Source organism: Sphaeramia orbicularis, chromosome 8 (assembly GCF_902148855.1).
Source record: "Sphaeramia orbicularis chromosome 8, fSphaOr1.1, whole genome shotgun sequence".
Lineage (NCBI taxonomy): Eukaryota > Metazoa > Chordata > Actinopteri > Kurtiformes > Apogonidae > Sphaeramia > Sphaeramia orbicularis.
In genome coordinates this window covers 40,682,021-40,705,820 of record NC_043964.1, presented here as the reverse complement: position 1 = coordinate 40,705,820, position 23,800 = coordinate 40,682,021, and the positions used below count along the sequence as shown (strand labels likewise).

The window sequence follows — 23,800 nt, the reverse complement described above, 5'->3', positions numbered from 1 at the left end:
AATAAGCTTTTGCTTCTAGCCTATTCCTTTTTTGTTTTTTTATGTTTATTATAATTGATGTACTGAGTACAATGATTGATGTAAAACCAAAAATAAATTCATTCATTCATTCATTCATTCATTCATTTATAGGCATGGTGTAATATTATTTTTTCACATCAAACTGAGAAGAAAATATGGAGTCAATATTTTTTGTAGGTTATTATTGCTGTTATTATTTAACTGTAGATCATATTGGTCTGTATATGGAACCTGAACTAAAATGAGTTCCACAGGCTGCATTATAACCTTTGGTGGGCTGCATTTGGCCCCCGGGCCACATGTTTGAGACCCCTGATATATATCATCTCAAGCACAATCATCAATATTTACCAAAACATCGATAAAATGTTAATAAAATAAATTATATTCACCAAAACTACTACTATTTTTTTAGCATGTCTACATCTAAATCCAGTTCTTTGTTTCTTTATAACCACAAATATGGGCCCTGTAAGAGTATTGGTGTCAGTTAAAACAGTTGAAACCTTTGTTTCATAATCAATTCCAGTTCCGTGCTGTGTTATTTCTGAGATAACGTCTATTCCTATGAATAACAGATTAACCACTGCTCTGGGTGCACTTCTGATCATAGACTCTGGAGATCATCCAGATAACGGACAGTGAGCTGATCATTATGGCAAAATGAAGCCCTTCAGAGTGATCAGAACCTGCTTTGCATCACTTACAAGCATCATCCTGAAGACAGAGCCGCCCACAACTATTTTATTCTTGTCTGAAAATAGTCTGTGCCAAATACACCATGTATCCTTCGTCCTGCTGTAACTACAGAGTCCTAATGTTTGACAAAATGATCCATCCACATTTAACTAATAAAACTGTACCTGTTTTGGAACATTTAGAGGGTACTAGTGGGTTCAAAGTAGATTATTGTGGAGAGATTCTCATGACTCATGTTATTACAGTGTGATATGGATGGGATTGTGTAATATCCTGAACCCAGTGACTTCTGTGGTTTATTTATGAACGGTGCACTGCTGTGAGCTTGGACTGAGATCTATACTTCTGTTTTTAACACAACATCTGAACAACATATCACACCTATCTATCTATCTATCTATCTATCTATCTATCTATCTATCTATCTATCTATCTATCTATCTATCTGTCTGTCTGTCTGTCTGTCTGTCTGTCTGTCTGTCTGTCTGTCTGTCTGTCTATCAACCATTGATCCATCTATCTATCCATTCATCCATCAATCTATTCATCCATCCGTCCATCCATCCGTCCATCTGTCCATCACCCATCCATCCATCATCATCCATCCATCCATCATCCATCCATCCATCCATCCATCCATCCATCCATCCATCCATCTATCTATCTATCTATCTATCTATCTATCTATCTATCTATCTATCTATCTATCTATCTATCTATCTATCTATCTATCTATCTATCTATCTATCTATCTATCTATCTATCTATCTATCTATCTATCTATCTATCTTTTAATATGTCTTATTTTAACATGTGTTTACACAGCATTAAAGCGTTCTAACTCGATATAATGCCCCTGCATACTGCCTCAGGTTTGAAAAACATGAGCCTACCCTATTGGGACGTACAGCAACATACATAAAACATTCTCTCTCAAAGTACAGTTAGCTAATTAACTGAAACATATAGCTTCCTAATTAGTAGTGTATGGAGGAAAGAGACTTTGCAACCCCCAGAGATAAGAAAACACTGAAGGCAGGAGTGGAGGATTTAAAGCCACAGCTGGAGATATAATAGATGTTTTTATGATAAAAGAAAGGTTGGCGGGGACAGGTTCAAAGTAAGACAAAAAGAGAGACCGAGCAAAAGAGATGAATATTTGATTCCAAATGGGCACCTCTAGAATATTAATTCATTACTCTGCACTTTCCTCTGCGTGTGCGTGTGCATTTGCACCTTAATGTGCTGTCAGAATCAACTGTTTAGAACAGATGATCAAGCACACTGCTTCTGACATCTACTACATTTTCATTGAGCGTTAAAGCAAAGCGTTGTACTAAATTAAAAAAGAGGCTCAAAGTGAACACAAAACAAGCCTTGTCTCCTTTTAGAAGAAACAAACAGAGGCTGAAATTATCCCTGGACTCCATTGGGGACTACAAGGGTTTAGGGACAGGAAATCTGAGGGAAATTAAGGAGCAAAGTTATTTGTTGAAGACGCCTTTTTTTTTTTTTAAACCATTGCATCAGTCTTCCTCAGTCTGTGGGTACTGTTTAACACTGGCTTTATCAGTGACCCTGCATTGATCCACACAGACTAAAAGATCACTTGGCAGCATATTGTGATTCCCTTTCTTTAAACTGTGGGTCACGTCGACACAGGTCACCACAACTGCACGATGCCCATCCACTTACTTCTGTTTGGACTGCAGTGACAGCATGATAACAAGCACAAAGAACACAAAGGAACAGGGCAAAACAGGAGGGTAGATGCCACAGCAGAACTCTGAATAACCATCTCATTAACCCACTCAGAGGAGGGTGAGAGGAACAGAAAGAAAAAAGGTTGAAAAAGGACTTGAAGAGAAAGAGATGTAAGTAATTCCTTCAGCCTTCCAGCCCACTGGTCCACACAGGGAATATGGAACCAGGAAGTTGTTCAATAATGTATTGATTTTCGTTTGCAAGATTTTCTTTCTTTGAGCATTTCATGTCAATGATTATCTGACAGTTTGCAGTTCGATGAATGCATGTATTCATGGGCATCTGTCTCGTATTTGCAGAATGAGGAGAGCTTACCAGACTGTTAAAGGATTCTTTTGCTGTGTATACACAGTTATAGAGAAAATTATACAGACGGCAACAAAGCACCTCTGCAAATAGGGTGAGCAGGGATTCAGAGAAGAGGGATGTTTTTTTTTGTCTTTAAGGAGTGAGAAGTGAACTTAGAAAGTGTTAAATGACCCATAATTCCTTTATGATTGAACTGGGTAGACAAAAGCAGGTGTTAAACTGCATCACAGTGATCATTAAACAGCTGCCACATTTCTTGGGGTATGTGTAGAATGTTATGTAAAGTTACTGTGGTGCTAGGGTGTAGTATGATGAGGCAACGGAATTTCTGCTAGCATTTTTGTGTCATTTAATCTACACAAACATGCAGACTAAATGACACAGCCAACGTGGCTCCCATACTAACACATTTAATCAGTGACAACAGCTGTTGTGTGAAATGTATCTCATTTTTCAATTCCCTGAGCTTTCGTGTTGTTGCTCAACTTGGCATTTGGAATAGTATTTGGCAAAATCAGTTAGTAATACTGGATGGACATGGGGATCATAACACTTAGTAGCATCTAGGAGAGCAAATATTACCTTATTTTTGTCCTCCAAATGCCTTGTTTTATCTGACAGTGGCTCCATTTACTTCCAAAGATCTTACACACTGTAAAAGAAATCCTGTTGTTTTTACGAAAAAAAAAAACTGGCAGCTGTGGTTATCAACACAATACTGTAAAAACACATCAAACTGTAAACATATTTACGGAGTAACATGTAGACTTAACATTTTAAACATGTGAATTCAACATTGGATTTCAGTGATATTTACATATATAAAATGTTACATTTACTTTTTTATTTTAAAAAAAGGATGAGAATGAGCTGTTATTTCAACACTGTGGTCTTGCAATTTAACCCTGTACAGCCTGAACCATTAAATCATAGACAGAAAACTCCAGTTCTTTGAAAGTGGAGCCTTTATTGGTCCTTCTGAACAACCAAAAACTTTGTTTCAAGTTTCAATTTTGTATCATATTTGATACATCGGGTCTCAATGCTCAAATATTATTATTTTTGAACAAACAAAAACATAATATAACACAAACATGTCTAACAAATTGGTAATTCCTTTTCAAAATTGGCAAAGTTCTGCCTCCTTAATGTCATTAATGACAATCTTGTAGTGTCACTGGAAAGGCCTCTGGTGAACGAATTCCTCCCCCTGGTGGATTATCTGTGTATTGCATGTATCTAATTGTGTACATCAGGTTTTTCAACAAAAAAAAAAAATCACACTGATCATGCAGAGGGCTTCAAAACTCATGTATCAAATATGATACGTTGGTGTTATAGGGTTAAACGGCACCATATTGTTTTTCAATTTACAGTTTTATTTTCTCAGTAAACAATAGAAACACATAATTTCTACACACAAATCTGGTTTTGTTAAAATACTCTTCCTGTAAAAGCTACAGCTACATTTGATTTAATTATTAATACAAAAATCTTTTCAAAAGAACAACTTTGCATTGTAATTTCACTTACAGTTTTTTTATGTTGCTGTTTTACAACTTTTTGGTGTTAAATCTATGATCACTTTTTACAGCGCAAGACAATGAACATATGCATACTTTAGAAGGTGCAACCGGTGAATTCAGAGGTTCACAGTCTAAGATTTACGGGGTGTCCCTTCCGAGGCACCCACATACTGTGCAATTTCAGCAGTTTATCCACAGCGACGGCGTACGACAGGGATGTAATAAACTTGGGTTCAAAGTATAAATATATCCAGACTGTGTGATGACAGACTCTACTGTACAGATTAAAAAGTTAAACATTATCAGCACACATCATTTACCTGTGCTGCAGTAGTTGTAAACAGTAAAGGAAAGCTATTGATCACCCTGTGTCAGTGGTATTTATGTGAAAAACATCCAGTCAAGAGGAAGGAGGGGAACGTGAACCCAGTCATGACTCAGGAAGATAAGACAACCTGGGATGAGAATTTTACCAAGAAAGTCTGTGGTTCGTGGTTGTAGCTTCACAATGCATTCCTATTTGTTGTTGGGTAGCAGCAGTCATAATGAGATTTTTGACACTGTAGGAATTCAGTTTCATGGTCATCAGATATGACCCATTTGGACGTTCAGAGGCTCTGTAGTTACCATGGAAACACCATCATCTTCTATAACATTGATTCATCCATAAAATCCATGGAATGTGATAAATGACAGTGGATGGAAACACTTGTTTTTGCATGCAGTCACTGATATCTCTGCTGAAAAAGTCACCTTTTCTTGAGTTTTCTCTGTTTCTGATACAATATCCCTCACCTTTAATCTGAGCTTTTATAATATCTACATGATTAGTCAAAACAGAGGATAATATTGTAATAAATGGTGATAAATGTATTTGATATAATAACCTTTGAATTTACTCTGAGTTTTCATGAACATCTAAAAAACTATGGGGAATTAAATATAACAAAATACATGATTTACAATGATGAATACAAAACACTGAGGGTAATTTTATAATAAATGATGAAAAACCACTTAATTATAGGTTCAATCTAGAGAAAAATTAATTTGGTAACTGCCACAAAAGTAGCACTGGGTCTTTATGGGTTAAATACTGGGGTCGAGGCAGTGCCAGTTACAGGATGAGTGTGTGTTATTTTGACACATCTGGATGTTGCAGATTGTAACCACACTGTAAAAGAATTCTGTTGTTTTGACAGAAAAAAAACTGGCATCTGTGGTTTCCAGAACAATACTGTAAAAAACATATCCAGCTGTAAACATATTTACGGAGTAACATGTAGATTTAACAGTTTAAACATGTAGATTTAACACTGGATTTAAATGGACTGCACTTATTTTAGCACATTTTCTCCACCTTCATGGTGTCCAAAGCACTTTCCAAATCCACCAGGTCCAACTGGGAACAATTTAGGCTTCAATGTCTTCCATGGACACTTTAACATATGGAAAGTCACAGCCAGGATTCGAACCACCAACCCTTTGGTTATTGGACGAGCCACTCTACCAACTCTACCAACCCATTAATTTACAAATTTAAAATGTTACATTGTTAAAACTTTTAACTTTGTTCTAAACTTTTTTATAACTTATATACAGGGTGGGGAAGCAAAATTCACAATGAATATTTAGTTGTTTTTTCTCAGCAGGCACCACATCAATTGTTTTGAAACCAAACATATATTGATGTCATAATCATACCTCACACTATTATCCATACCTTTTCAGAAACTTTTGCCCATATGAGTAATCAGGAAAGCAAACGTCAAAGAGTGTGTGATTTGCTGAATGCACTCGTCACACCAAAGGAGATTTCAAAAATAGTTGGAGTGTCCATAAAGACTGTTTATAATGGAAAGAAGAGAATGACTATGAGCAAAACTATTAGGAGAAAGTCTGGAAGATACTATTAAAGAAGAATGGGAGAAGTTGTCACCCCAATATTTGAGGAACACTGGCGCAAGTTTCAGGAAGCGTGTGAAGGCAGTTATTGAGAAAGGAGGAGGACACATAGAATAAAAACATTTTCTATTATGTAAATTTTCTTGTGACAAATAAATTCTCATGACTTTCAATAAACTAATTGGTCATACACTGTCTTTCAATCCCTGCCTCAAAATATTGTAAATTTTGCTTCCCCACCCTGTGTATAAAAGCTAATACACCATTATTTCAACATTATGGTCTTACAATTTAAACGGCACCACATTGTATTTCAATTTACAGTTTTATTTCCTAAAAACAATAGAAATACATCATTTCTACATACAAATCTGGTTTTGTTCACATACTCTTCCTGTAAAAACTACAGCTATATTTGATTCAATCATTAACACAAAAATCTTTTCAAATAAACAACTTTGCATTGTATTGTCACTTACAGTTTTTTTATGTTGCAATTTTACAGCTTTTTGGTGTTAATTCTACAGTCATTTTTAACAAACCCTTCTCTCTTCTATAACAGTCACAAAACACACCCCTGTTATAGACAGTGTTTGTTTTATTCACCCTGGACTCTTCAGTTGTGTTTTTTTTTAACCCTGGTTTACACTCAGACATAGTAGGTGGCAGAAATGTGCTTTAAAGGGGTCATATTTTGCTAAACCCATTTTTATTAGTCTTTGGTACATTTATTTGTGTATTTGGACCCTAATAGTTCAAAAAGTTTGAGTTTGAACCCTCCAGGTGCTGCAAAGCAATCTTTATATTCATTTTGGCAAAAATCGAGTGGATTTCTACAACCTGTTTTAATTCCTGCTTAATTTGTTACATTTAGTAACTAGTTACATCAATACATGTGCACATATAAGGTCGAGACTTCCAATGAACATTTCTCCAAATACGCCATAATTGTTCATCAGCAGCAGTGGTTGTAGTTGAAATATTATTTTAATTTAGATAGTTGAATTCTTAAGTTTAATCACATATTAGTCAGTATTAGTATTAGTCAGTATTAGTTAGGACTCCTTTGTGTCACTAGATTTTCTTTGTTTCACTGGTCAGTTGTAAATTTGTTAGGATAGGTCACATCTTGGTCACATACTAAACTGACAGATATATGATCACAGGACTTAGGTTTTATCTTAGGCGCACATTTAAATTCACATGCCCCCAGCTGATCGTAAACAACAAGAGATAAGAGGTAAACACAGTCATTATGGGGTTTTGCATTGAGTTGAGGAATTCCATCTGCTGGACTTTAGAGTCAGATGACACCAGTCCATTTTCTGTGACCCAGCCCACCTATAGCACAAGGGGGTCAGCCCATAGTTTGAAGATCAGTTTACAAGGATATAAAAGTGATGTGCATTGCAATGTTCGGGGTCCATTTCCTCGCTTGGGGTGTGGATCCTCAGCTGAGTTCTATTTTTTGTGATCAGATCAAGTCAACAAAAAATTTATAAAAATGAGACCTCAAAGAATCCAGACTTTTTCTTGGAACTGCCAACAAAAGAACACACTAACATAGTCCATACTGAAAATATGTACAAACTTTGAGCCGATTACCTAAAATGTTCAGTTGTTGGTTGTATTAACAAACACAAGTGGTTGAACGGGACAGAGCAGCACGGTCAACAGCCTGGAGGGGGTGGAGCATGAAGTGGCTCATTTGCATTTAAAGGGCCAGCGCTCAAAACAAACTTTCTGGTGTCATTACTCAGAAATAGTGTTGAAGATGGACCTGTGGAGTTGAATTAACCCCTCACATATGGTCATGAGCTTTGTGTCATGACCGAAAGGACAAGATCCTGGATACAAGCGGTCGAAATGAGTTTCCTCCGCAGGGTGGCTGGGCGCACCCTTAGGGATAGGGTGAGGAGCTCAGTCACCAGGGAGGAGCTTGGAGTAGAGCCGCTGCTCCTCCGCGTCAAGAGGGGCCAGCTGAGGCGGCTCGGGCATCTGTTTCGGATGCCTCCTGGACACCTCCCTGGGTCATGTCCCACCGGGAGGAGACCTCGGGGAAGACCCAGGACACGTTGGAGAGACTATGTCTCTCGGCTGGCCCGGGAACGCCTCGGGGTCCCCCTGGAAGAGCTGGAGGAGGTGTCTGGGGAGAGGGAAGTCTGGGCATCCCTGGTTAGACTGTTACCCCCGCGACCCGGCCCCGGATAAGCGGTGGATAATGGATGGATGGATGGATGGATGGATGGATGGAGTTGAATTAATGTAGAATTCAGACCCAAACATAGCATTTACAGTTTATGTAGACCACAGGGAAATGTTTTAAATGCATAATTCCATAAAAAAAAGCAAACTATCACTCCTTTAACATTGAATGTCACCTGCTGGAAAATGGAAAAAAGATGGAAATAGTTCATAAGTATATTCTGAGCTCCAGTGGAAAAATGGCATGAAACTTCCTCTGTAAAAATAAATGATTTATTTTAAAGTGATTCTCCGCGTGATAATACATTAATGAAATCCTAATTAAGAATATTAAACTGTTTCTGCAATTAGATCCTCCTATCCTCTTACACACTGAGGCTTAGAGAAAATTCCTAAACAATTAATCATTGTGAACGTTGCAGTCGTTTTTTTCTGTTCATTAATTCATATATGGATGGACTAATTGTTTCAGCTGTAGTTGCATCATGTCGTTGGCGTTTGCCTTTACCTACATTGTCTTTTTCAGCGATTCCACTGCATGCACATATAATGCAATGCACAGCAAATGTTTCATCACACAGGTTTGTAGTGTTGGCAGTGTTGGCTCTGCAGGGTGTTAGGATTTCAAATGTCTGTTTTTAACTTTGTTTCCTGCAGCATGGTGAGACGCGTCATGGGCAGATCCACTCGCTCCATCTACCTCAGTCTGGCATGTCTGTCCCTTGCCCTCCACATCCTTCTGGCGTTTTTCTGTCTTTCTGTCCTGCAGACAGCCTGTGTCCCTCCCACCTCCTCCTCCTCCTCCTCGGTCTCTTCCTCCATTCCGAGAAAAGACACTCACCACCATCAGCTGGTGTCCAACTCTTCCTCCTCTTTGAAACCCTCCCCCTCCTCACATGAAGAGCAGCACAAACTGAATGCCAGCACATTACGTCACAAATGGAAAGACTCGAGATTCGGTGAAGAAAAAGAGGGAGAAAAGAAACCAAGCAGAGGTGGAAATGGGATTCAAAAGGTCAGGGATCAGTCGAAGCTTGAGGCGCTGTTCAAGCACCCTTTATACAATCTGCCACATCCAGAGCTGCAAGAAGATGATTGGCTGCTAAGGGTGAAGACAGATGATGAGGTAAAAGAGACAAAGAGTGAGGAAAAGGAGGAGGAGGAGGAGGAGGAGGAAGAAGAGAAGGAAGAAGAGGACGGTTTCACTTCTGACAGTGAGTGGTGAGTGGAGATAAACAGCAGTACCCTGACATAACAGACACTTATGTCTTTATAAGCATCATGAACTGAATGTCAGCACTTTACATTCCATCCTTTTGTCTTTTCAGCTAAAAGTGGTTTATGTGGCCCTTGAAGTGGGGGTTCTGAGCAGACTCCGTTGAGTGTAGAAAGGGTCTATGTGAGAGATTCAGGTCACTTTGAAAATACACACCTTTTTCAAAGATAAGATAAGATAAGATAAGATAATGTTTTTCAACCTAGGGGTCAGGACTCCACACGAGGTTGCCTGGAATTTCCAGTAATTGATAAAAATATTTAAAAAAACAAACAAACTTACCAATAAAAAATATATGGTGAGTTGACAGAGACAATCCCAATCAATAAAAGACATGACAAACTGTGAGGCTGAAACTGAAGCACTGTGGTACTGTTGATCTTTCAAAGGTTCATTGTGGTCGGTTTCAGATGCTGCAGCTCTTTCATAATTCATAGTTTGAGTTCTTGTTTGTTCAGTATTAATTGTCAGCCTTGTAAATCCAAGCTGGACTGACTGTACATATCCTGACCAAGGAAAATCAAATTCTCACCTTGTGCAGTAATCTACACCTGGCTTTTCTGCCTCCATCCATAATAATATACATTATATAGACTAAATGTCATCTAAAATTAACATTCATTTGCAACATAGTAAAGCAAAGTATTACATGATCAAAAACAAATTAATTTTAGCAAAAAAATGTCTCCATTTTGAATGTCTGGGGTCGCCAGAAATTTGTGATGTTGAAATGGGGTGACAAGCCAAAAAAGGCTGGGAACCACTGATATAAGATAGAGAAAAAGACCAATAGAGAAACCACAAATGAGTGAAAATTGAAATGTAAAGAGAAAAAAAAAAAAAAGAAATTCTGTATTTATTTAAATATTGATATAAATAGAGAATTAGGATTAGAATTAAAAATGAAATATTATTTTCATATTTACATTGTGGTTGCACATGCACATGGTGTGATATGGGGGGAGTACTGAGAAAAAACTTAAAGAACGTAAAATATTAAAAACCAGGTAGAATATTAACCAAAAAAACTATAAAATAATTTAAAATCACATGAATAATTTGTTATTTTTATGTTTTTTGTCATATACATATAAGCAATCATGATAGCAGGTTAACATGAATGTTGATGCTGTCAACGATTCTCTCTGTTATGAGACGGTGCATTATAGTAACAAACTAATGCTCAAAATAAGTGGTTTTGAGCTCTATTTTAACTACCTTAAACCACTGACTTCAATCCCACTTCCCCTCCTGAAGGAAGAGTATAAACGAGGAGAAAGGCTACGACAAAGTCACATGGACACGGGACATGGACACCCACCCACCTTGGCTTCGATTTCACCTGGGCATCACTCGCTGGGAGCTATACGACAGGAAGGACCCCACCCTGGTCCAGGTGATGGACTACATGGCAACACAGCGGATCCTCAGCACTGGTGAGTGACGGAGCAGAGAGAGGTTAAGGCCACACTGCAAAAAATTTAAATCTTACCAAGTGTGTTTTTCTCATTTCTAGTCAAGATATCTCATCACACTTAAAATAAGGCATAATCACCTAAAGAGTAACTTTTCAGTGAGACATAAGAATTTATTTTTAGACAATAGATCCTGAAAATCTCATTTCAAGAAATCTTACCATGATAATTTTCACTTGTTCACTTGTCAACTCCAGTCCATTCAAAAAAGTGCTGCCAGAATCCTCAAACAGACCCATAAACAGGAACACATCACTCCCATTCTCCATAACCTCCATGTAAATTCATATAAAATTAAAACAGATAGTAACTGATTCAAATACATTATCACAAATATTAAATTATTTAACTCACTGTTGTATTGTGAATGCCTCCACCACTACCACCGCCACAGTAATACTAGCAAATTAGGCTACTGGTATAATTATTACAGATTTTTGTATTATTACAACAATTCTTATTTCCCCCCTCACTCCCACCTCTCTCTTTCTCACTTTCATTCACACCCCCCCCTTCCCATTTTCCCTATCACCCCTAGCCAAGCTATATTGTTTAGTTGCTATTTACATTTATGATCCTTTTCATTGTAATATGATGTTGTCATTGTTGTTTGTCTATACTCTGTCGTTGTTGTTGTTTTTGGTTTGTTTGTTTATTTGTTTGAGTTCCCCTTTATGTGTTGTTGTTTTTCTGTCCACACTGTCTTGTCTTATCACTAATAAAAAAAAAAAAAAAAAAAAAAGAAAATCTTACCAAGATAATTTTCATTTGTTCCACTGGCAGATTTTTTTGCTTAATTCAAGATTTTTTATTTTTTTTTATTTTTTGCTTAATTCAATCAAAAATAATCTGCCAATGGAACAAGTGAAAATTATCTTGGTAAGATTTCTTGAAATGAGATTTTCAGGATCTATTGTCTAAAAATAAATTCTTATATCTCACTGAAAAGTTACTCTTTAGGTGATTATGTCTTATTTTAAGTGTGATGAGATATTTTGACTAGAAATGAGAAAAATACGCCTGGTAAGAGTTAGATTTTTTCCAGTGCAGGGGACACTTCTATGTTCATCATCATTTTATTTCTTTTTTTGAGAATGTTTTATTTGTTTTTGCGTTTAAAACCAGACTAAATCCAGATTAAATCCAGATTAAAGTGCAGATTTAGCCAAAACACTACACTTCAGTTTAGAGGCTCTGCTGCTGCGTACACCTCACTGCCCTGAGTCATCCCCTGTGTAGGGTTTAGGATGGTCAAATACAGATTCATCTCAGTTAAACATATTCACAAAGCACAAATCCTTCTGCTTTTTAATTTCTAATCCCTTCAAACAAAGAAAACCAGAAGCAACAAAGCATTCACTGAAGTTTTCACTTGGAGAAAACTGTAAACTGAGCCAAACATTGAAAACTGCACATGCCCACATTTTCTGAAACACAAACACAACTTCCCCTAAAATCACATATGTACTATGAGAGGATAAACACATAATGTTGACATATACACACATAAATACATATATTTAAATTAAAATAAACAAGCATAAATCCTTTAAGATCTGCTGCTTATGTGCCATAACACACCCACAAACCATATGTGTCTCGACACACACACACACACACACACACACACACACACACACACTGTAGATGTACTGACTGCACTCAGACATAATCATTCTGGATGTACATGTTTATATAAACACATACGCGCTCATTCGGTGTTTACTCATCTCAGACACCCTGTCCCAGTCTTCAGCACATTGCATAATGAATAATATATTGAGATTTGTGTTACAGCGCAGATTAAGCACTAATCTCCGCTACAGGCTGATTTTTTGTTACTGTGTCATCTCTTTTCTTTCATATTTAACACTTAGCACAGTGGATGCATCTTTAAAGATTTAAGTTCAGGTTAATTTTACTTTAATCACAGACAGAGGTATGAGACAGAAATCAGGATCTGACTAATATCTTTGGATTTATTTCTTCTGAATTATTTACTGTACTCAGCTACAGCGCTACAAGCTTGGCATGCAACATTAAAGTGTTTTCTGTTTCTCTGGATGTGAGAGACCTTAATGTCACTTAAATGAGCACATGCTTTACTGCAACTTCAGCGTCCATATGACCCAGGTGTGAAATGTGTGCAGAGGAGAACCCATACAGAAAAGGAATATTTCTGCATTTATTTCCTTATATCAAGTGTAATATCGTATGAGTTTTCTGGAAGGTGTTACATCATTATCGCCGGCATACGTCCTCTGGATAGATGAACATTTATGAATGAAGCATGCTCAGTAAAATCTGTGTATGTACGTACATTATCTATATGATAAAGTTTTATTATAGACATATGCTACAATCTAAGTAGACAGATATGCATGGGTCAGACAGACAGACAAATAGATACATACATACATACATACATACATATTTTTGCATGAGATCACACTTGTTTAGATGAAAAGTGTGTGTGAGTCAAAATGATTTGTCTTTGTCATGTTACAATAATCATTTTGCAGCTCAAACAGTTAATGATACACTCATTTCCATGTTTATGAGCCGTAGGCGCAAACAGTCATTCATCAACTCCACATGTAAAACGACAAAAAGGCCTTTTTGCATGAATAATGCATAACATTGAACATAAAAGTACTAAATGCTGCTATAAAACAAATCAAAGCAGTTATAAACAGTATTATGTCTATGTGTTACTGCAGCAAAGCACAAAATGGAGGGTCAATTGTGTAATAGTGTTATAAGCCACCATGTGGAAAGACTGTTCTGACAAAATACCCCTGTCAACTGTGAAATAAAAATGATCTTCACTCTCCATTTTCACACGTCTTTCAGTTCAGAAAACAGGAGGCACCCAGCTCAAACTGCTCATATCATTTCCAAACTATGGAGAAGCTCTGGCCAAACCAATGAAGTAAGACCACACTGTCCTCATACTTACAAATTAGGGATGCACCGATACCACTTTTTCCAAACCGAGTATGAGTACGAGTACTTACATTTGAGTACTTGCCGATACCGAGTACCGATACGAGTATTTAATAACCCCATTCCAGTTCTTAGTTCCTTTTGTAAATGTGCTTTATTGTCGTTGTCATTAGTCTGACTGGAAAAAAAGTGCTGCTACTGACATTTAATGTGTTGGAATGAGCGTTTCTCAATTAATCCACTAGGGGGCGCCACTCTTAATTAACCATACTGGACAAATACCATGAAGAAGAGTAAAGTTTTATGAGAAGAAGAAAGTCAGTAATAATAAACATGGAGACAACAGAGGTAACACTAATGTGATACTAATATTGCAGCGTTTTCACTGGTAAGGTTTAAAAGCGAAGCTTCAGCAGGTAGAGAAAAGACAAATGAGCGATAAGTTTCGTTTTCACTTCCGCTGGCGGTGGTCCACACCGCTCCAAACCCCCGGTGGTATTCTCTGTCTGAGTACTCATCTGCCAGCACCTGGAAAACGGATGGAATGTACACAGAAGACAGACAGGACACTGCGTCTGTATCTGCCTGTGTCTTTAACGTTACTTGCAGTCAGCGTTACTTTTATCACCGTCATTTATTTTGAAAAATCTCCACACTCTTCACACTCCCCACACATTACTCCATGGCCATAAGTGGTATCGGTGCATTTGTATCAGATTACTTTTACTAGTACGAATACAAGTACACACACTGAGTATTGGAGCCGATGCCCGATACTGGTATCGGTATCGGTGCATCCCTATTACAAATGTAAAAACAATGTTCCTGTTTTCAGGGTAACTGTAAACTTTGTGTGTGGTTTTGTTTCACAGACAATCCAGAGATGCAGAGACAGATGTCAACCTCTTCTACTTCTCTGACTTTGAAAGACACAATGCAGAGATCGCAGCCTTTCACCTTGACAGGTACAGATGGTTATACACCCTGTCATCCGGCAGCAGCCTGATGGGTCAGATCACTTCACTGCTTCAAAACTGCTGTAATTCATTCTTTAACACACCGCCCTGCTTGTCTCTGCAAAGAAAAATCTGACAATATCAGTGGTTGTAGGCGGTGAGCCATCCTCAAACATAAACCCATCTGCCAAACCCTGATGAGCCGATGATCATTCTTATGTTCCTCATGTTTCCTTGTGTTCTGAGTGTGAGCTTCTGCTTGGTATTTGTTTCTTATGCCTTGATCTGTCTGTTTTTCCACTGCAGAGTGCTGGGCTTTAACAGAATCCCTCCAGTGGTCGGCCGGCTAATCAATGTCACCAGAGAGATCAGAGACATCACCACAGACCACAAGTTGTCTCGAACTTTCTTCATTTCCCCTGGCACGTATTAAATGGCATTAATTCACCAACACTGCATGCATTTTAATGACCATTACCATGTGTTACTTTATACAGTCTATGCCAGTCTAGTTCAGGGGCCACATTTAGCCAAATTTGATCTGAAGTGGGCCGGACCAGTAAAATAATAACATAATAATATACAGACAATGTCTACTCCAAACTTTTCTACATGTTTTAGAATGAAAAAAGTCAAATTACATTATAAAAATTTTTACATCTACAAACTATCCTTTAAAGCAATGTGAATAACAGAAACAAACTGAAATTTTCATAAGAAAAATAACTGCAATTTTAACAGTTTTATGCTTTAATTTATCCTTTACACATGTACATTATAACTTACAGATCAAGGTGGATCTACAAATACACAAAACATTTAATAACAGACAGTATATTGGTAAAATTGCACTTAAAAGATTTCAGGTTCATATTTGTTCAGGTTATTCTTTTTTTTTTTACGAGAAATGATAGTTTGTTTTAGTATAAATACAGTAAAATTACATAAAAATGTTTACATTTACAAAGAGAAAATGTTCAAGTTGTCATTATTTACAGGTTATTATAATCATATTTTACTGGTCTGACCCACTTGAGATTGAATTGGTCTGAATGTGGAGCCTGAACTAAAAGGATTAATATCTTCAGTGTAATTTTTCCATTTCACAAATTCATCCCTCGGGCCGGAATGGATCCTTTGGCGGGCCGGATTTGGCCCCCAGGCCTCATGTTTGACACCCCTGGTCTATGCAAACCATCACAGTTTAAGTCATGTCTCTCCATCTCCCCCTAGTGGGCAATGTGTGTTTCCACGGTGTGTGTGACTACTACTGCACAACTGAGCATCCTGTGTGTGGGCGGCCTCATGCACTGGAGGTGTCCCTGGCTGCCATGCTCCCTGACCTCACCCTCGCTCCGCGCAGGTCCTGGAGGTCACCATGGAGAAGGTCCTACAGTCGCACCAAGCAGGCACAGTGGGTACCCAGTCTGTGTTTGCCTCACAATAAACATGTAAATGCCAGATTATTTCCCAGTAGCCACAATTTATATTAAAAAAAACAAAAAAAATGAAAATTAAATGAAGGCCTTTAAAGGTCAAATCCTGGGAGAATGTGTTTCCACTAAAAATGTTTTGTTTATTTTCTGCCTTTTGTTGCATGTCCTCACTGTAACTGTTGGTGATCTTGTTAGGATCATGAACATGCAATGCCCTCCAGTGGCCAAAATGAGGAATCACATTTCAACATTAAAAAATGAACATACTGTTAATGTCAGTGCAATGTACAGAGAATTACCTTTCATGAATAAACTTAATACTAGGACAAATCTAAGATCTGATTGTCTCAGAAGATATTCATATGTTCCAGATGCTTATCCACTGTCTTACTGAGACAAAGGCAAGAAGATGAATAAGGTTTCTTAGCCCCCCGAGTAAGAATGAGATCTGCTGTTTTTGCATTTCACCTTTTGAGTAAATTACACAAACAAGAGCTGTAGTGCTCTGGGTGATATTACAAAGTGTGTTTCCTCTTTTTTTGGCCATTAAGCTAAACAAAGCAGTGCAGCTACATAACCAGCGTTTACTTGTAAAAGTAGTAGTATTCTTCAGATTTTTGTCAGTACATTAATCTAATTTTTTTCTGTTCAGTTCATGTGTGCATGGGTTTGTGTATTTTATTTTTTTCTTTCACATTCTGCACAAAATATTCCTGTCGTTGATCCTGAAACTCCAGTTTCTCACCTTAATGTGCTGCATCTTTGGTTATTGCATTTGGTGTACTGCATAACAAGCAACAAATTTGATTTTGGTCAGAATAGAATAGAATAGAATAGAATAGAATAGAATAGAATAGAATAGAACACAGGGTGGGGAAGCAAAATTTACAATATTTTGAGGCAGGGATTGAAAGACAGTGTATGACCAATTAGTTTATTGAAAGTCATGAGAATTTATTTGCCACAAGAAAATGTACATAATAGAAAATGTTTTTATTCTATGTGTCCTCCTTCTTTCTCAATAACTGCCTTCACACGCTTCCTGAAACTTGTGCAAGTGTTCCTCAAATATTGGGGTGACAACTTCTCCCATTCTTCTTTAATAGTATCTTCCAGACTTTCTCGTAATAGTTTTGCTCATAGTCATTCTCTTCTTTCCATTATAAACAGTCTTTATGGACACTCCAACTATTTTTGAAATCTCCTTTGGTGTGACGAGTGCATTCAGCAAATCACACACTCTTTGACGTTTGCTTTCCTGATTACTCACATGGGCAAAAGTTTCTGAAAAGGTATGGATAATAGTGTTAGGTATGATTATGACATCAATATATGTTTGGTTTCAAAACAATTGACGTAGTGCCTGCTGAGAAAAAACAACTAAATGTTCATTGTAAATTTTGCTTCCCCACCCAGTAGAATAGAATAGGAAAGCCTTTACTGTCATTGTGTGTACATTGAAATTAGGAGTGCTGCTTCAATCAGTGCAGCAATACTGGTAGTTTTCATTCACAGTCCTCCAAGTGGTTGCTTTTGACTGTTCCCCAAGTTTTGACAGACTTTGGAAAAACGGCATTTTCCTACTATGCACCATGGTTGTGGAATAATCTTCAAAAAACTGTAAAACTACACACCCTCATTTCTATTAATGATTTTAAAAATATCCTGGAGAATGCAATGAAGGAGGAATGTTACTGTTTTTCTTGCTGCCATTATGATTGAATAGTTGTTATTGTGGTTTATTGCTCATTGTGTATCATGTATGCGTTTTATGTTTTTTGGACTTTGTATGGCTGCTACTTTGGCCAGGTCTCCCTTGTAAAAAAAAGATGCCTAATCTCAATGGGACATCCTGGTTTTAAAAAAAAAAGGTAAAATAAAAAAAATATAAAATTAACAAAACACCAGCGCTACAGAAATAAGAACAGAGCAAATATAAAATTACAAAAACTAAAAATATGATAAGAAAATATAATAAAACTTAATATAAGAATAGAGGTTAGTAGAATAAAAATAAAACTGGACAAAATATAAATAGGCACAATTTACAGTATTAATAGTATGTGACAGTATGTATATCTATGATCAATAATAACAATATGTATACCTATTGACAGTATTAACTGTATATGTTGCCTATAAAACAGTATGTATACCTATGTAAACAGTATGTATACCTGTGTAAACAGTATGTATATCTATGTAAACAGTATGTATACCTATGTAAACAGTATGTATATCTATGTAAACAGTATGTATACCTATTTTCTTCTATTGTTCTCAGTGATGTCACTGTTGTTCTCAGGTGGGAGACGAACCCAGCCTACTGCGACAAAGTAAAAGACACGCCTCCTTACAACCAAGGCACCAGATTGGTGGATCTGATAGATATGGCTATTCTGGACTTTCTAATGAGTAAGACTTTACAATATTACCTCAAATCAGTAGTTGATCATTTAAGGAGAAAATGTCATAGAAGCCTTTATCTTTTTCTTTAACCCATAAAGACCCAAAAAGACACTGACGACCAAAAGCATCTACTGATCTAAAATGTTTAAAAACTTCTGAGCCACTAAACCTATCAATGCATGTAAATAATTGGTGTGAAATACAGTTTGTCGTCTTTTCATGGTCATCAGATATGACCCATTTGGATGTTCAGAGGCTCCATAGTGAACATGGAAACACCGTCATCTTCTACAACATTGATTCACCTGTAAATCCCATGGAGTTGGATTAATGGCAGTGGATGGAGACACTTGTTTTTATGTTCAGTTATTGATATGTTCACTGAAAAAGTCCCATTTTCTTGAGTTTTCTCCGTTTCTGATATAATATTCCTCAACTTTAATCTGAGCTTTATTGAACATCTACATGATCATTAATTAAATACAGGAAAATGCCTGATTTTCACTGAAAAAACACAGAATGCAGATGATAATATTATAAGAAATGGTGATAAATCAATTAAGAAAAGTTAACTATAAAGAAAAAACAATTTTGGACCTGCCATGAATGTAGCACTGGGTCTTTATGGGTTAAAATTCAGTGTGTAATATTTAGTGACATTTAGTGGTGAACCTTCAGTTTGTCAGTTTGGGGCATTTTAGTTCAAGGGATAATAAGTCTGACCCCTCCTCAAACTATGTAGATGACAGTAACACAGCTAAAGGCAACCTGCTCCCTCCATAAACATACAGCCCATTCTAAGGTAAAATAAGTGAAATTCTTATTTTCAGGTGATTATGCACAAAAGAAAACATAATTCTAAATAGAATAGAATAGAATAGAATAGAATAGAATAGAATAGAATAGAATAGAATAGAATAGAATAGAATAGAATAGATCTTTATTGTCACAGTCACAGGAACAATGAAAATGTATTTAGCAGCTCTGTTCTGTTTAGCAGCAAAAACAGTGCAAAAAAAAAGTATAAAAAATATCACACAAAATACTGAAAAATATAGGACTGTGCATTAAGCCACAGGATCAAATATGCTGCTAAAGTACTACTAAAGCTACTGAAATATAATGCTAACTCTATACTACAGATGAAAAATATGTACAACAAATAAGGATATACTATACAGGCCATATAGGATATGTATAAGGTAAGATTTTATGATCAGATCCTCCTATAATCCCCCTATATACAACCCATTTGACCTTTAAAAAGACAAGAAAACCTTCACACTCTACTTTTACTTTGAACTGAATGCTCATCATTTTGTTTCTGCAAAGGTAACATGGACAGACATCACTATGAGACGTTCGAGAAATTCGGAAATGAGACTTTTCTGCTGCATTTGGATAACGGGCGGGCGTGAGTACCATTAACAGCTCACAGGTTATAATCCATTTAATACTGTGGAGATAACTGCAAAAGTCTTTATGTACAAATATTTTACCTTGTGTTACAAGTGCTCCTGGGAAAAATGTGTTTTAGTCAGATACTAATTAGACTCTTCATTCAGAGGAAACAGAAATTAAACAACTTAGATTCAATTTTTATTATGATTATTGTATATTTCTTGTCTCTTACATGTGAAATGTTGTGTAAAATATGTTCCAGGTTTGGGCGTCACTCTCGGGATGAGCCGTCTATTCTAGCTCCTTTACAACAGTGCTGCAGGTAAAAAAAAAAAAACAAAAAAAAACAATATAAACCTCCTTACACTAAGCTAATGTTAAGTGTGAAACATAGAAGCTCAAAGGAGAAGGTCTGTGACAGAAAATACTTTGTTAGCCTCATAGCATAATTGCCTGAGTCATGCACCATGTGGACAAAAGTATAGGGACATGTTGAATTCAGGTGTTTCTTTTTAAACAGGGGTCTGGGATACAAAATAATAATGACTAATGTCATGATATTGGGATAAATATCATTGCATTGCATTGGTTAGTTTTGTTTAAATTGTTATCTTTGCTTCCAAAATGCCTCAGAAATGTTTTTTTTTTTTTTTACTTAATTTCTCTCAACATTGATTTTGTTTTTGTTTTTATTCATGACTGTGATTTGAAATGTTCTACTACTGTCTATTGCGTGGTCTAACTATGTGGTACTGGCTCAACTCGACTTGATTCGACTCTGCCTTTTTGTGTTTCCATTACATAAAAGAACCTGGAATCTGGTACCCGGTACTACTTTTTGGTATCCACTCTGCCAAGGTTCCACATCAGGGGAAGAGATACTAAAACATCTTGTGTAAATGCTACAGACCACTGATTGGTCAGAGAGTTGTCTCTGCCTCATTGTATTAACAATGTGCGACCTGCCATTTTAAAGAAAACAAATGCGGAAGTTTACACTAAATATAGCAGTAGGTTTATCCAAATGATGCCAGCCCACAAAACTACACTGTGGTCAGTTGAGGAGATTCAGACATTTCTTTCTTTGGTGCCGACGAAAAAATTCAGGATGAGTTAGACTAGGGGTGTCAAACTCATTCCAGTTCAGGGGCCACATTCAGCTAAATTTGATCTGATGTGGACCAAAGCAGTAAAATAATAACACTAGAAGCACTCGGAGAGCGCAGACCTCCGCCAAGGCTGATCAGTGGCCCCCCCACCCCCGATCACCACCAAAATTTAATCATTTCTTCCTTATCCCATTTCCAACAAACCCTGAAAATTTCATCCAAATCTGTCCATAACTTTTTGAGTTATGTTGCACACTAACGATCAGTGCTCCCCCCCCGTGGGCCCCCCACCCCCGATCACCACCAAAATTTAATCATTTCTTCCTTATCCCATGTCCAACAAACCCTGAAAATTTCATCAAAATCTGTCCATACCTTTTTGAGTTATGTTGCACACAAACGATCAGTGCCCCCCCCATGGGCCCCCCCACCCCCGATCACCACCAAAATTTAATCATTTCTTCCTTATCCCATTTCCAACAAACCCTGAAAATTTCATCCAAATCTGTCCATAACTTTTTGAGTTATGTTGCACACTAACGGACAGACAAACAAACAGACAGACAAACAAACAAACAAACCCTGGCAAAAACATAACCTCCTTGGCAGAGGTAATAATAATTTATAAATTATGTCAACTCCAAACCTTCCTCTATGCTTTAGAGTGAAAAAAGTAAAATTACATTATGAAAATCTACAAACAATCCTTTCAAACATTGTGAATAACATGAACAAACTGAAAAAAAAAATAAGTGTAATTTTAACAATATCATGCTTCGGTTGATCATTTACACATGTACATTATATACAACTTACAGATCACAGTAGGTCTACAAATACACAAAACATTTATTAACAGGTGGAATATCATTAAAATTGCACTTCTCTTAAGACATTTCAGGTTGTTCACATTTTTTGCAAAATCATACTTTGTTTTAGTATAAATACATGCAAATATTTACATTTACAAAGAGAAATATTTGGAGTTATGAGTATTTATAGGTTATTGGGTAGTATTTTACTGATCTGACCCATTTGAGAATGAATTGGTTCGAATGTGGAACCTGAACTAAAATGATTGTTAATATCTTCAGTGTAATTTGGGCATTTCACAAATTCATCCCAAGGGCCGGACTGGACCCTTTGGTGGGCCGGATTTGGCCCCCGAGCCGCATGTTTGACACCTGTGAGCTAGACGGAGCAACAGGCAATGACCGAGTTTATCAGCAACTCTCTGAGCAGACGTCATGGAAGTTACGTGCCGCGTCGTTATGACATCCAGGTACTTTAAAGTGGGTAGTATCCTGTAATGGAAACAGTCTCCAGAAATAGTACCTGATACTCAAGTTGAATTGAGTTGAGTCAAGTCGCGCTGGTTCCATGTAGTGGAAATGCGGCATAAATTTCCAAGATATTTGTCATGCTCTGACTGTAAATAATAATTTTCTACTTTTTTCACATCTCACTTAGGAAGAAAAATCTCACATTAAACTCTAAGGAATATTGATGTTTGTAAAGTATATGGACAAAAATATTGGGACACATCATGGCCACAGTTCGTAAGATGTCCTGTTCATGCTGATTTGAGACATAAATATCAATATTATTGATCAGTATAATATTAATCACAATATAAAGCCATATTATGACATTTGTCATTATTGTTTTGTAGCCCAGACCCCTGTTTGAACAGAAACATCTGAATTCAGCGTGTCCCAATACTTTTGTCCATAAAGTGTATGACCTTGGCAATTATGCCATGATGCTAACGATTTGTAAAATATTGTGCTTACAATTAAGTTCACCCAAAGAGATCAGAAAGACTGTCTGAAAACTTGTGTTCCACCTTGTTTCCTGTACAGGATCCGTCGCTCCACCCTCCTCCGCCTGCACCTTTTGTCCAGTCCGAGCTTCCGTTTGAGTGACGTCATGCGGGAGTCGTTGGCTGAGGACCCTCTGTCCACAGTGGCCTCTCTCCTCTCTGAACCACACCTGCATGCTTTGGACCGACGCCTCGCTGCTGTCCTGCAGGTGGTGCAGAAGTGTCAGGACCTCCACAAGGATGTCATTTACAACGACATGGGAGAATATGATCAACTGTTAAAGGAATAAAGTATATTTGCTTCCTGGAATTATTTGAATTTATTTCATTTAATGGGGACCTTTCAGATGATCTGATTCCAGAGTGTGATGTGCTGCACAAAGAGTTTTTAGCTGGTCATAGAGAGCAGAACAATAAAAAAGACATCTGTCCATCCATCCATAGTCCTTGTGAGGGTTGTGGGGAGTTGGAGCCAATCCCACCTACCAACGGGCCAAAAAAAGACATAAAACAGGACATCTCTGATTTACTCTTGTCCAGC

The 23,800-nt window shown here is 37.1% G+C and overlaps 1 protein-coding gene across 1 annotated transcript; it reads left to right on the top strand.

Moving 5' to 3' along the window:
- Positions 1-9,087: 9,087 nt before the first annotated feature.
- Positions 9,088-23,549, top strand: LOC115424848 (extracellular serine/threonine protein kinase FAM20C-like). The gene is made up of 10 exons (XM_030142246.1): positions 9,088-9,650; positions 10,963-11,141; positions 14,034-14,112; positions 14,999-15,091; positions 15,389-15,504; positions 16,316-16,496; positions 18,824-18,933; positions 20,260-20,341; positions 20,591-20,650; positions 23,300-23,549. Exons 1-10 carry the CDS (start codon positions 9,088-9,090, stop codon positions 23,547-23,549), a joined length of 1,713 nt encoding a protein of 570 aa, XP_029998106.1.
- Positions 23,550-23,800: the final 251 nt, after the last annotated feature.

Coding starts and splice junctions, on each gene's coding strand:
- LOC115424848 (XM_030142246.1), top strand. CDS start 9,088: ATGGTGAGACGCGTCATGGGCAGATCCACTCGCTCCATCTACCTCAGT. Junction 9,651..10,962: donor TTCACTTCTGACAGTGAGTG/GTGAGTGGAGAT, acceptor CCCCTCCTGAAG/GAAGAGTATAAACGAGGAGA. Junction 14,113..14,998: donor GCTCTGGCCAAACCAATGAA/GTAAGACCACAC, acceptor TTTGTTTCACAG/ACAATCCAGAGATGCAGAGA.